Here is a 13,998-nt window from a genome sequence, read left to right on the forward strand (position 1 = left end):
CAACAGTTTTCTTGTATATTGTTATGCGATGATTCACGATCCGAAGTTTCGAACATATCCGATGATGTTGCGTATATTGAATGATACCCGCAATTGCCAAAAGGCAGTTCATTTAAGGGACGGAAGTTGAGGTGAAAATATTAATAAATGAAATTGATGTCATATGTTTTCAGAAAATCGAGCAGATGCAGCATGTGAAACACCTGAAGAAACTCTACTTGTACAGTAACAAGATTGGTGTCATTGAGAATCTAGACGCGCTGACGGAACTCGAGGTCCTCTGGCTTAATCATAACGATATTGTCAACATAGAGGTACAAGTGTTTTATATTTATGCTTTGTATTGTTTTTGTAGAGTAACAAGATCTAAATTGTTTTACTTTTGAACCAATAGAAGTTGATGCAAAAAATAAATATATATAAATATTTTAATGCATTATCGTGTTTAATTCATTTGACTTTAATAATCAAAACAAAAAAAGCATTTGATTTTTGTAAAGATTAAAAAGATATAAGCAATATATTGGCCCTTTTTTAAATGGGGAATTTGTGGCCAGACGTAGCTATTTATTGAAAACCCCATTTATTAAGACTAATATTTTTATCTGTAAACACATCCTTTGCTTTTTAGTTTTTTTTCAATCTTTAAAATCAAATGAGTTAAACATAGTATAAATGCATTAAAGCACGGACCTATAAAGCATGGATTGGCAACTGCCCCATATCGGTGAAACGATAAGAAATAATAATTTACCCACAATCCTTAGCGCGCGCTCGGCAAATATCGAAAATTCCGCCGAATCTCCGATCGGTGATTAACGGCGATCTTCGGTTATTTCCGCCAACTCTTCTAATAATGCCTTGTTCATTATAGATTTAATTATAATTAATAACTGTGATTTTAATCAGATTCCATTGGACTATTATCAACTCAAATAAAAGTACCACGCATTTAAGTCAATTTTAATTTATGTTTTCCTACATGTATATATTTGGCCGATGTCGGACGTCTCGAAAATGACCACACGGTAAGATCTCGGAATGAAATCCCGCTGCACGCGTGAGTTTGAGATTATCGCATTAACACAGATGAGAGTTGCCAATCCATGGTTTATAGGTCCATGATTAAAGTGACACTCTTATTCAAAATCAATACATACACATGTATAATAAACATAAGTTTTGAGTGATAAACCTTAAACTACTAACTAAATAATGCATTTATGAAACATATTAATTACCGATAACATGATTGTAACCATGTATTTAATAGCTGAATACAGGAAAATATTAAATGATTGGTGAGTGCTAAAAGATTTACTGTGATCTATCATCTCATGAAGTCGAAATAACTTTTTTACTGCACCTTTCTTTCAAATTAAACTCAGTATCCTTCATCATTGTTTTCTACATTTATTAAACCTTTTTGGTATTTTAAAACAATTGTAGTAATTGTGGTAAATCTTATTTGAGAATAAAATTAATATGTTTGTTTTGTGCTTCTATTAAGATTTTATACCTTTAATTTCTTGAATTGCAGAACATTCAGATGTTGACAAGACTTAAACAGTTGAATTTAGCAGAAAACAAAATAGAAAAAATAGGTAAGATTGTAGCTAGGAATCCCGATCAGGGCCTCCCGTTAAGGGAACTTTGGAAGTATATTACTCCCTATAAATGGGCCGAAACTTCCAAAATTTGGTCCCCGAAAGTGCAAAAACTTCCACTATTTTGGAGAAAAACTTCCCAAAGTGAAGGCTTGGAAATTCAGAATATCAAAACCTAGTTATAATGTTACTTTATGGCTGCATTTTCATTACATCTTAAAGTAAAATGTTCACTTTAAATACAATTTTGTGAAGTTCACAAGTTATAATTAGAAATTATCTAATATTGAATGTATCTCAGTTAGACCAGAGTGGAGAGTTCAAGGCATAAACTTCCATACTTCAGAAGAAAACTTTCAATATTGATGTCAGGGAAGTTTAACTTCCAGTTTCAAATTATTAATGGAAGCCCTGATTGATTAGTGATTTTATTGCATTATGGGCAATGACCATGTGCTTGATAAAAGAGTTTTATGGGCTTTTCTGTCTTAAAAGAGAAAAAAAAAGCTCCGCAGTGCGCTCAGTAAGGCGAAGGTTTACAAACACTCGGAAACATTTTGTTTTGTATCCTGTTGCAAGGCAGCGCATACACTGCAAGCGGGGAACCAAACAGCAAACGTTCACTGCAAACATGTTGACTGAATGCACTGCCGGTATTGTCATGACCTTGGTGTCGTTGTCAGCAAATATCGGCATTGCTGGTTTCATCTTTGGCGTGCCAAAACTAAAACGTTTGTTTTAAGTCAAGAACTTCAAAATATTCATATGAAACTTTGTACATATGTTGCCAGAGACAATACGAACATGCAAAACAAGGCCCATAACTCTTTGCTATCATAAACATATTCCAAACTGAAAAATAATAGACAAATGTTGGCTTTTTCTTCACAAGTGCTCTTTTAAACAAATCAGCCATGACAAATTTACTGTAGATTCTTTTAATCATGATTTAATATTGATATGTATGACTGATTGTTAATGAAACAATTATGCCTCTGGAACAAGTTTCTGACTTGGATTATTGAATGCATGTTGTTTTTTTCTGTCTAGGTCACACATTAGATGCCAACCAGAGACTAGAAGAACTCAACCTCTCTGGAAACAGACTCTCGTCTCTCAGGGTAAGAGAGGATCATTGTTTGTTTCAGTGTTACAAACCAAGAATTTATCATAACAGTAGTATCGGAATGCTGTTACAGTTGCATCCTATTTACTCGTTTATCTCCTGCAATCAGCATCATGATTTCAAATAGGAAATGGCTGACTTTTGTCAAAGTTTTATTATGTGAAATATCAATGTGGGATCGATTAACTTTCCCGAAGGCAAATGACCAGCGAAAAGAAGATAGAGGATGATTGTTTTTTTACAGTGAGAAAAGTATTTATATAAAGTTTTTTCAAATAAAGGTATGTTTAGTCAATAAATTCAATGAAAATAAAGTATTTCATATATTAGTTATTTGATATCGAACGTCCAATGAGATACTTAAGAAAATGACTTTTTTAAAAGTTAAGAAATGACTTAAGATGTTTTATGAATAATAACGGGCCCGGGAAACACCAAACAAATTGATTAATTGTGGCTTAAATTAGTGAGATTATTTTTTTACCGTGCACATTTTCTACTCCAGGACTTGACAAACCTGATGCGGCTTCCCTTCCTGTCCAGCCTGTGCATGAAGGACCCTCTGTACAGCCCAGCCCCCGTCAGTCTGCTCTGTAACTACGCGACACACGTCCTGTACCATCTGCCTTCGCTTACCAAGCTAGACACTTACGATATCTCTAGTAAAACTATGACGGAATTTGCTGAGGTGAGCAATGATGATTGTTAATAAATAAAACAAAGTTATTTAATTCCATTATACATGTTATAATGTTCAAAATATTATAAATCATTTAAAAAGATAATATTGGAAAAGCTGATTGCCAAATTCAATGTCTAGTAAAGCAAAATTAATAACTATAACATATATCTGAGTTTAAGTTAATAAGGTGAATTTCTCGAAACCAGCCAGTGCACATGCAGAAACCACTAAATAACCCACATATTTGAACCAATCAATGACTTAATGGTTACTTGTTTTAGTCAGAATCTTTCGAAACGATTAATTAAAAAATCCAATTTGGCAGTACCATTGGCATAGAGAGACATGAGCATAAATACTAAAACTCAAATTCGTCATGACATTTGCTTTATAACAATATTCTGTATTAATTTATAATCCTTATTTCAAACATTAAATATCTTTTTTTCCCTTATCTCAGACGACGGTATTGAAGAAGAAGATGTTCTATAACATGCGTATAAGGACGGTGTATCGTAACCTCGCCCAAGTGATTGGCAAGATGCAGGCATTTCAGCAACAGATTGTCAACTTCCCGCACGAGAGGCTACGTGCCCTCATTAATGTTATGAAAGAGGTAGGGAGAACGAGTTTTTAGATAGTTTAGTATATCCTTAGGCCTAAAAAAAAAAATTGTTTGGTAAGGGTTACATCCTTTTCAAAAATAGGTAGGGTAGGTAGGCTTTTTATTTTTTTTATTTTTTTATTAGGCTTTATATAAGAATATCATTTTCATCATTGGAGAACTGTGTTAAAGTTTTTTTTAGGCCTTACCTTACATAAGTTATTTGCACCTCGTCATGCAGACATTCAAAATTCTTACAGAATGATGCTCCCTTTTCTCATGAGAGGCTATGAGCACTCAGTGCAATGACAGAGGTAGGGTGGGTGTTTTTGAGAAAATTTAGTGTATCGTAACCTTGCTCAAGTGATTGAAGATACTAAAACAAAATGATGCTTAACTTTCCACATAAGAGACTTCGAGGAAAAGAAATAGATAGGGGGAATGTTTTTGAGATAATTTAGTGTATTGTTACCTCGCCAGACTGATTGGCAAGATGCAAGCATTTAAGGAACAAAATGATACTTAAAACTTAAAACAACAAGAGGCTACGAGCCTTTCCTAGTGCAGTGAAATAGGCACAGTTGTTTTGAATGATGCAAAATAGATAATTGTTTACAAAATTACAATCATATTTTAACAAAGTTCAATGAAACAGGAAGGGGATAGGGCAGGGCCCTTATTTACAAACATCTTGAGCCCGAGTTTGAGACTGACAGACTCAGAAAAGCAAAATCTTAATTTTGTTGTAAAAATGCTATTTTAGAAGCAAATATGCTAAAAATTATGTTACCTGTTACAAATAATTTGTTTTACAATTAAACACACATCTTTTGTAAAAAAATGTTATATTATAGATATTTTAAAACAATTAAGAAATCACTTTTCTGAACCAAGGTCTCAAACTCAGGCTTTAGAATACAAACAAAGGATTTTAGAGATGATTTGCTTGTTTTATTAGTTTGTTTGCTAATGTATGCACAAAGGAGAACTTGCACTCAAGTATTGCAAAATTATGGGAAGCTAGCTGGTACTGAGGTGCAATGTTCAGTTCTTGAAAAGAGTGTTTAGTTTTACTAGATGTGGCAATAAACACAAATATTATTCGTACCGTGATTTGCACCATTTTATAGTTTTATTCTACAAGAGGGGTTTTGTAAAATACTTTTTCTGCAAATGGATGTGTAATTTCTTTTTTCGTGTTCTTGTCTTCAGTCAATGTCTCATGTAACTGCATTTAATTAATACTACTGGAGGATTAGACTCAATTGCAAACAATTAGGCCAGGGTCTTTTTACCAGTGTTGGGAAAAATTGCTTAGCCCTTTTTGTTGGGGGAAAAAGTGTGTGTTTTTTCAGTTTTGGGTAAAAATTCTCAGAAGTCTTTTTCAAATTTAAAGTAAAATATCAATAAAGCAGTGAATATATCACTCAGAAACATCATTTAATAATTAAAATATTGAAATTTATTTTATTTATTTTTTAAATAGGGAATTTCAGAGGCTATTATAATTTTGGGAAGACTAAAGGTGTTGCACTTGATTCGAAATTTCTACAAAACCTTCAAATGCTAATCTCATTTAAACTATAAAAAGATATTTGAATCCACTTGACTATCCAGCATACATTTGTATTATAATCTGTATTCTTATATACAAGCACAATATATACCCGGTAATTCCAAGCACTGTTCTGTTTAACTGTTGAGTGTTGTACGGGGCCTATTGTAGATAGAGTGTATAGACGAGAGCCCGGGGCTGGCACAAAGAGAGGAGCCCACAGATGATAGCCCAAGCCCGGGCGCGGACGAAAAACAGGTGCAATCTGAGGTGACCCACTAGACTGACCGCATGCGCTTTTCTCACACAGTTTTTTTCTTTACAGATCATTTACATTTGGAGAACTGTGAAATTAATGAAGTTTTTTTAGGATTTTCAAGTATTTGCCTCCTGAAGTTCTGATATATTTATCAGACCTCCTTAAAAATATATTTATTTTTTTAATTTTAAGTATTTTTAAATTTTGAGATCTTTTATTAAAATGTTAAGATGTTTTGAAAGACATAGATTTCCACCTTGTTTAAAGCACAATTAATTCTTACAGTAGCCATATAGGGCTGGGGTTATTAAAGCCTGAACTCGTTGATTTCACAGTCTTTTTTTTACCTTGGAATGAAAACAATCTTCCTTTATTTCACCATTTATTTTTTACTTTTTTAGTAGAAATATAAAAATTAATGCATGCCACATTAATATCATTCGTTTTCTATATCGACCTCTTGAATCACTTTTAATGACATTTTAGGACTTAACACTCGTATCACTTTTAGACTGTGTAAGTTTCACGTTCTGTGTTTTAACAGAAGTTTGCAGTTCATAATAACATTGTTCAAGCATGCTTGCTTTGTTCCAAAGTTTGAAAATGTCACATGTTGGTCTAGTAGAGTTAACAACTAACTTTTTTAACTACTTCATTTTAGTTTGTCTGTTTTTTCAAAAAAAGTTGAAGTATTGTGATGACAATCATGGTGTTATTATTGTCATCGTTGTCGTAGTTGTTTAAAATCCTCTACCGTAGCCATACCTGAAAAAAAAGTTCTTGATATTCAGATGAAATTTGGTACAATTGTTGCTAGAGACAAATTCAAATATATACGGTCTCCGTGGCCTAGTGGTTAAGGCGTCTGCCTACAGAGAGGGAGGTTGAAGGTCCGAGTCTCACATGGGGCTTGTTTTGACATGGCAGGTTGCCGACCCAGCAGCTATAGTTAAATCGAGCGGTACTGATTGGCTTCTTGCCACTGGTGCCTGGCATATGGGATAGGAAAGTGGTAAAGATGTTCACAAATGAAGGTGTCTCATAAACCCAACGGGCTGGCCCTTAACTAAGAGGGGTGACACTATAATAAACAAACACTTTACTTTTATATGAACAGCAAGGCCCATAACTCTGGCTCGAATTCATTTTTAGTCATGCCACTGGTTAGACTAGAAGAAAACAAACAGAAAAGTGTTGGAAGTCATTGGGTGGTAACCTTTTTGTGTAACTCATGTTAACATGTAATTAATTTCTAGATTAGAGATAGTAGCCAAAAAATATTACTGAAAAACTAACATGATCTTGTATTTCAGGTAGACAGCTATAGAGTGGTTGCGAAACAAAACTTTTACTTGTTTGTGTAGTTACACATATATATATACAAGTTGCATTTGGGATTAAAAGTTGTTTGAAAAATTTAAACTTGTACTTTTAAGCTCATTGATATTCGCATGAATCACACCTACTTTGGGCTATTATTAGCCCCCCCTTCAAAGAAGCCAAAAGCTTGTCTGACTGATTACTAGACATTCCTGGACCTATGGTCATTATATTTGACATGAAGGTTGAGCCTGACCACTAGATGACCTCTTTTGATTTTAGGGTTCGTCGGGTCAAATGTCAAGGTCACAGTGACATTTAATGTGAAAAGTTTGCCAAAGCTGGTCCGAGTGGTCACTCAACAATGCCTGGACCTATGGTCATTGAATTTGACATGGAGGCTGGGTTTGACCAGTAGAAGACCCCTATTGATTTTAGAGGTTATTGGATCAAAGGTCAAGGTCACAGTGACCTTGAATGTAAAAAGGTTGTCCGAGTGATAACTCAACATTGCCTGCACCCATAGCCCACAAACTTTAAAGTCATATAGTCAAAGGTCAAGATCACAACTGATATTTACTTATACTTGGAATGGTCATAATCTTAAAACTACCTCAAAGGCATCCAAAGTCAATGACAAATCAGCTTTCATTTCGGTCCATGCATATTTCATTCTATTGTCCAAAAAATCCTGACAACATGGCTCTCAGGGGGGCATAATGTTTGACAAACATCTCTTTTTCTGTTACATTTTAATCATGAACAATGTACACATTCTTCGATAAGGTTGTGCCTGAAAAGAAGCCAACATGTACATGAATTTTTACAAGTAGTGTTCCGTCACCACTCTAGTCTCTACGATCTTTCTTCTCCCACTTATATGTATATAAAGTTTTATTACAGCCAGCCATTATGTTATAATTTTACTATTAATCACTATTTAAAATAGATTGTAGATATGAAATATTATAATAAGGTAGTGTGGAATAGATCAAGATGTACATGTAGAATGATTTTTCTTATTAATAAACATAACAATTGAGACCCACTAATTTCACTGTATTATCTTTAAGTGTATATGAGAAAATATGGGAAATTAAATAAATTTTGTGCAATATTATTAATTAGTAATGTGTAATAGTGTCTTCTATTAAATTTAAAACTTTTCTTGAAAAATGACTTTTGTCTTGATAATCCCATCAAACAATTTGGATTATAGAGTTATTATTTTTACCAAAATTTAGGTCATTCGCAGATGCTATCAGAATCCACAGATGTTAATAATACTGGGCCTCCATAGCTAAATTTGAGAAAAGTTTTATTGAAATAATATTAAGGAGACAATTTTCTTTGTAAAGGCTATAACTATTATTGGGCTGTAACTGACCTCTGTTTTTCAAAAGCAAAAAAATGTTGGAAGATTGCTGTAGCTATGTGTGTGTCATCACTTTTATCTTAGCCATAACTTAAAAACCTTTCAAGATATTCTAATGAAACCTCAGGGAACACGTCATGTTGACAATACCCAATTATATAGCAAGAAACATAACTCTGGCGTGATTAATTATTGAGTTATGCCCTTGTTCACTGAAAAAACCCAGAGCAGACGGGCGTTATTGTTCCCTCTGTGGCACTCTTGTTTTTCTTTATGTTATGGTGGTCTGTTTTCTTTTTCAGTTGAACCTACAGAAGCTAAGTGCTCATCCAAACTATAGCTCCAAACTGGATGCAATGAAGGAACGAGTGAAAAAATGGGAAAGGAAGTGTTCAGAGTACGTACACATTACTTTTATTTAAGTTTCATTTCAGCTTTGATAAATATTTTCATTTAATCTTAAATTTTATGATCTAAAGAACTCACCCAAAAAAGTAAATACTTTTGTTTAATCTTAAAATATATGATCTGATTAACCCCGCGTAAAAGGCTTGTCTCTATTTTTTATTATGACCTCATTAGACATCTTAACTGCCAGGAAACGAAAAACTCTTCAGGATTTTTCTGACTTAACTGACCAGTAAGGCTAATATAAATTTATTGCTAGATTTTCATCCAAAAAGTTCTTAAATAGGGCCGGGGGTGGGGTGACATTTTATTTTTCTTAGATAACTGTTTCACTGTTAAATATGTGTTCATGTGCTCTTTTATGTAAGGGACCATATACATGTGTTTCGAGACAAAACCATGAAAAAGATCTTAGCAAATCTCCTATTTTATATGTGAATGTGACACCATAGGTATGATTTAACACCGTTCCTTGACAGTACGAGATCGATACGCAAATACAGACCCTAGTTCAGCAGTTCTTATTTGAGGATTGGATAAAATTTAAGGGGCGGCTGAGAAATGAGGGGGCAGGCTGTATGAAAACCTAGCAAATTTATCGTTCATGATTTTTGGTGAATTTTTGGAAATCATCTTTTTTTTAAATTGTTATTTATCACATAAAAGTACTTGGATTTAATAATTATTTAAAATGATCCAAACTGTTTCACATGATTAATAGCCAATGGATAAAAATGTTAAAAAGTTTTTTGTTTTTTTTTAACAATTTCACCATCACAGCATTATACTTGCCTGAAACATTTAGCTGTTTAATTACTCTTCTTTTAATTACACAGACTGCATTCCTTTGCAGGTTAGAGTCAGTTTATGTGAAGACAGTGACACGGTTTCATGACTCGGCCAATACCCTTGAGTCAATAGTATTGTTGAGGAGCTAGACCCTAGAGGAAATATACATATATATAAAACTTGTTAATTAACTTCCAGAATAGAGGCATTTTATGCTAAGACGGTGACTGCATTTAGCAACTCGGCCCATAATCTTGTCAACAGAATTGTCAAGGAGTTAGACTCCAGTGAAAATACACATATACAAACAAGCCGTACATTTAACTTATTAATTAACTTCCAGGATAGAGGCATTTTATGCTGAGACACTGACTCGGTTTCGCGACTCAGCACATACTCTAGTCAACAGAATTGTCTGGGAGTTAGACTAAAGAGGATATATACAAGCCTAAATTTTAACTTGTTAATTAACTTCCAGGATAGAGGCATTTTACGCTGAGACGGTGACTCGGTTTCGTGACTCGGCCCATACTCTAGTCAACAGGATGGTTGTGGAGTTAGAATCAGGGGGAAATGTGAGGTTTGAAGAGGGCTCACCTTCTGACTTGTGGTAGGTACTGGTTACATTGTCTTCTATGGCTTAGCAAATGACTAACATTAAACATGTTTACCTCTCAGAAAACAGCTCACTGGCAGCATCTTCCACCTGAGAAATTTATGTTTGCAGTGGTCAAAATTAGCTCAAGCCTGCAAGCCCTGCACTGGCAAAAAACTCTTTGGGCTTGCTAAAATTCTGGACTTTATATAGCAGGGCTTGTAAAAAGATTGTAATGGCAAGCATGAGTAGAGAAATTCAGGCTTGTTCATCCAAAATTCTTAATTAAATGACTGTATTTGCACTTGCCAAATTCATTTATGGAAATGAAATGGGTTGGTGTTAATTCACCTGCCAGTTTTTTTTTATATGATTTAAAGGGTAATCATTAAAATAGTATAATGAATGCCCCATAAAGTTGTCATAGTCCCGATTGGGCAATTTCTCCTGACCTTTCACAATATACACAAGCAAAACCTACATACACTTATCACTTATCTGATTTTAAGAATTGAACAAAATGCTTGAACAAGTATGAAATAAAGAATAAGGATGAATTGAAGACACTAGACTGACATTCGTTTTTAACACACCTGTTTTCCAAGAAAAAAAGCTATTGTCAAAAACTTGGTGTCAGCAACTATGGCTAAGTCTTTGTTAAAAATCTTTTGCCATAACTGAAATGCGTGCAAAATATTCAAATGAAACTTGGTACTAACGTTTTAAATGACAATGGGCACGGGTGAAGCAGGACCTGTAACTCTTGCATCAACAATCGTGCTTAATGCTTATTTGCCACTGCAAAAAAAACAACAGACACATCTTGGTGTTGGCTCCGCGGGGCTCTTAAACTTTTTATATTTTTGAAGCCTTTTTTGTTTTTACCAGGTTCACATCCTGCCATGACCTGGTGTTGTCACGGTTTTGTGCAGCGGACTATCGTGAACATGGCATTGTGGCAATCAAGGTGCGGCGTATCATCCGCCTACATAATCGAACACTGCGGTCACGCTTTGATGATAAACTTGTATCAATTGTGGACAACCCAGAAGGGGAATACTTCATCTCAAATAGGTACTACTTTTTAGCTTATTCCTTTTCTCAAAGAAATATAGTCCAGGTATTGTCTTAGCTTTGATGTCAGGTTGTTGCCATTGGCATCATGCATGGTTTCCCCCCCCCCCCCCCCCACAGAATAGTAAAGGGGACATAGTAGTGATAGGCATGTATATTATGCATTTCTGTAGCTCGAATGATTAAGGCATGTGTGTGTGTGTGTGTTGGGGGGGGGGGGGGCTATCTTGTCCAGAACATAACTTGCAAAGCCTTAGAGGGATTGACTTCAAACTTCATGTACAAATAGATCTCATTGAGTAGAAGTGCAGTGCACAGTTAACATAACTCTGCTAGCAGTATTCTTTTTGTTATTGCCCTTAGTTAATTTCAAACTTATTTTTTGTCCGGAGCATAACTTGAAAATAGTTTGAGGTATTAACTTAAAATTTCATATACAGATAGAACTCATTGAGGAGAAGTGCAATGCATAGGAACTATAAATCTGTTTGCAATATGTTTTTAGTTATTGCTCTTTGTTAATTTTCAATGTTATCCTTTGTCATAAGGCAAAGATGATACTGTTTTTAATTCGGCGGGGGATATAGCAGTCTGTGACTTTTCTTGTTACTGTTGGCCATAACATAGCCATAACATGACAAACATTTCAGATATTGACTAGATAATTGGTACACATCTTTACAATGACAATAAAAATATGCGTAGCAAGTCCCATAAGTCTTTGCAAAGGGAGACATTTTCTTTTTGCAAAACCGTCCATCTGTCTGTCACACTATCTTGTCTTTTCCATTTCTCCTAAACTCCTTAGTATATTAACTTAGTATATTAATTCAATGAATTTGCTTGTTTTCCCAGAAATGTTGGTTACAAGAAGCTACTTGAGTACCTGTTCTGGATGTGGGACCCCTCGCTACCAGGTGGGACCAACGAGCCTGAAAGGATACTGGAGGAAGGCTTCATGGATGCGGAGAACTATACGGTAAACCTTCTATTGAAAATAACATTGATATTGGGTTAAACAAAGCTACTTAAGTACCTGTTTTTAATGTGGGACCCATCGCTGCCATGTGGAACTAGCAAGTTCAAAAGAACCCTGGAAGAGGGCTTCAAGTATGCTGAGAATGATATGGTAAACCTTTTGTAAAGTACTTTGATTTTTGGCAACAAGAAGCTACTTAAGTACATGCTGTTCTTGAAGTGGGACCCCTCTCTACTGGGTAGAACCAGCGAGCCCAAAAGGATACCTCAGGACGGCTTCAGTGATGTGGAGAACTATGCAGTAAAGCTTTTTAAAATAACTTTGCTGTTGGGTTGAACTAAGCTACTTAAGTAACTGTTTTTTTAAGTAGGAAACCTCGCTACCATGTGGAACCAACAATCCTGAGAGAATCCTGGAAATAGCTTCATGGCTGCTGAGAATGAAACGGTAGAGCCATTTAAAACAGTTGGCCGTACGACCAGGTTTGACTGTATGTGTTAATATGTATCTTCTTCAGGACTTAAGCCGAGATGGTGCAGTGCCGTTAAGCAACAGTCTGAGTTTAGCGGACAGACACCGGATAAACCACCTCATGAACAAAAACAGAGGCAAGGAGGTCCAAGAGTTCTGCCCCTTTAAATATGGTACGCTACTGATAAATGTTTTTCTATAAAATCTCATCAACAAAAACACAAGCGAGGAGAGGCGGGATTTCAATCCCTTAAATATGGTACTCCATTTATAAATAATTTTCTTTAAAGTCTCACCAAAAAAACACAAGCAAGGAGGTGCAAGAGTTCTGCACCTTAAAAAATGGTACGCCATTGGTAAAGTTTTTCATTAGTTCTGCATTTTTAAATATGGTTTGCCATTGATAAACATTTTTTCTTTAAAATCTCGTCAACAAAGTCAGGGACAAGGATTTGCAAGTGTTCTGCCCCTCTTGATATGAATTGCCATTGATAAAATTCTTTTCTTTTGCTATTGATTGAATCTCTGTGAGGAGTAAAGACTGCAACATTGTTTCCTATAAGAAGTTAATCAAATTGACATGGTTTATCTCTGCCTAAGATTCTGAGATAAATTAACCTTATATTGGAACTTGAAAGAATAAAAAATCCCAATGGTTTAATGTTTATTTCATGTTTCTTTCTTTTAGGCCAGTTAGTGATTTCAAAGGTGTATCTTGGGAAAAATGCCAAAGCCCTGGATGATAAAATGTAGGTATTAATTTGAGTAATTCTTATTCTGAAAAAATAATAATTCTGTTAAAAATTTACTTATTTCTGTACTACTTTATTTTAAAATCGTTATCCAACCATTTCCTCTGATGTACAATAGAAAGTGTGTGTGTGTTTTTTTTTCTTCAGAATTCAGCAGTCATCATATCCAAAGTTAGACTCTGTGTTCAGGCCGAGGAAAATGTGTGTTAACCATGATAAAAGTGAGTATTGTATAATCACGAATACAAACACTTCAAAGCAAATAATAACATAGAGGATAATTGTTTGTTACAGTGTAAGATTGTAATATATTTCACCGAGTGAGCACCAAAAGATATATTTCACGAGTGGCATAGCCACAAGTGAAATATTTACTTTTGGTGTTCATTAGTTGAACTATAT

General features: G+C 34.7%; 1 protein-coding gene across 7 annotated transcripts in view; it reads left to right on the forward strand.

Annotated features, from left to right (window-relative positions):
- Nucleotides 1-13,998, forward strand: part of LOC128208257 (leucine-rich repeat-containing protein 9-like) — a 64,920-nt gene that overhangs the window by 7,707 nt on the left and 43,215 nt on the right. For 5 of the 7 annotated variants that reach the window (XR_008256876.1, XM_052911748.1, XM_052911749.1 and 2 more), the window contains exons 4-17: nucleotides 174-314; nucleotides 1,541-1,604; nucleotides 2,658-2,728; nucleotides 3,239-3,421; nucleotides 3,876-4,031; nucleotides 5,746-5,832; nucleotides 6,320-6,349; nucleotides 8,831-8,925; nucleotides 10,204-10,335; nucleotides 11,209-11,394; nucleotides 12,250-12,373; nucleotides 12,891-13,017; nucleotides 13,533-13,593; nucleotides 13,744-13,817. Coding sequence is in view for 6 of the 7 variants with exons in the window: in XM_052911748.1 (XP_052767708.1) it covers nucleotides 174-314; nucleotides 1,541-1,604; nucleotides 2,658-2,728; nucleotides 3,239-3,421; nucleotides 3,876-4,031; nucleotides 5,746-5,832; nucleotides 6,320-6,349; nucleotides 8,831-8,925; nucleotides 10,204-10,335; nucleotides 11,209-11,394; nucleotides 12,250-12,373; nucleotides 12,891-13,017; nucleotides 13,533-13,593; nucleotides 13,744-13,817 (1,531 nt within the window). In the remaining variant the exon portion in view is untranslated. Of the gene's footprint in view, nucleotides 1-173; nucleotides 315-1,540; nucleotides 1,605-2,657; nucleotides 2,729-3,238; nucleotides 3,422-3,875; nucleotides 4,032-5,745; nucleotides 5,845-6,319; nucleotides 6,350-8,830; nucleotides 8,926-10,203; nucleotides 10,336-11,208; nucleotides 11,395-12,249; nucleotides 12,374-12,890; nucleotides 13,018-13,532; nucleotides 13,594-13,743; nucleotides 13,818-13,998 lie in introns of all 7 variants that reach the window. The other 2 variants (XM_052911743.1, XM_052911745.1) reach the window with 2 other exon arrangements.

The sequence above is a fragment of the Mya arenaria genome, chromosome 11 (genome assembly GCF_026914265.1).
Source record: "Mya arenaria isolate MELC-2E11 chromosome 11, ASM2691426v1".
Lineage (NCBI taxonomy): Eukaryota > Metazoa > Mollusca > Bivalvia > Myida > Myidae > Mya > Mya arenaria.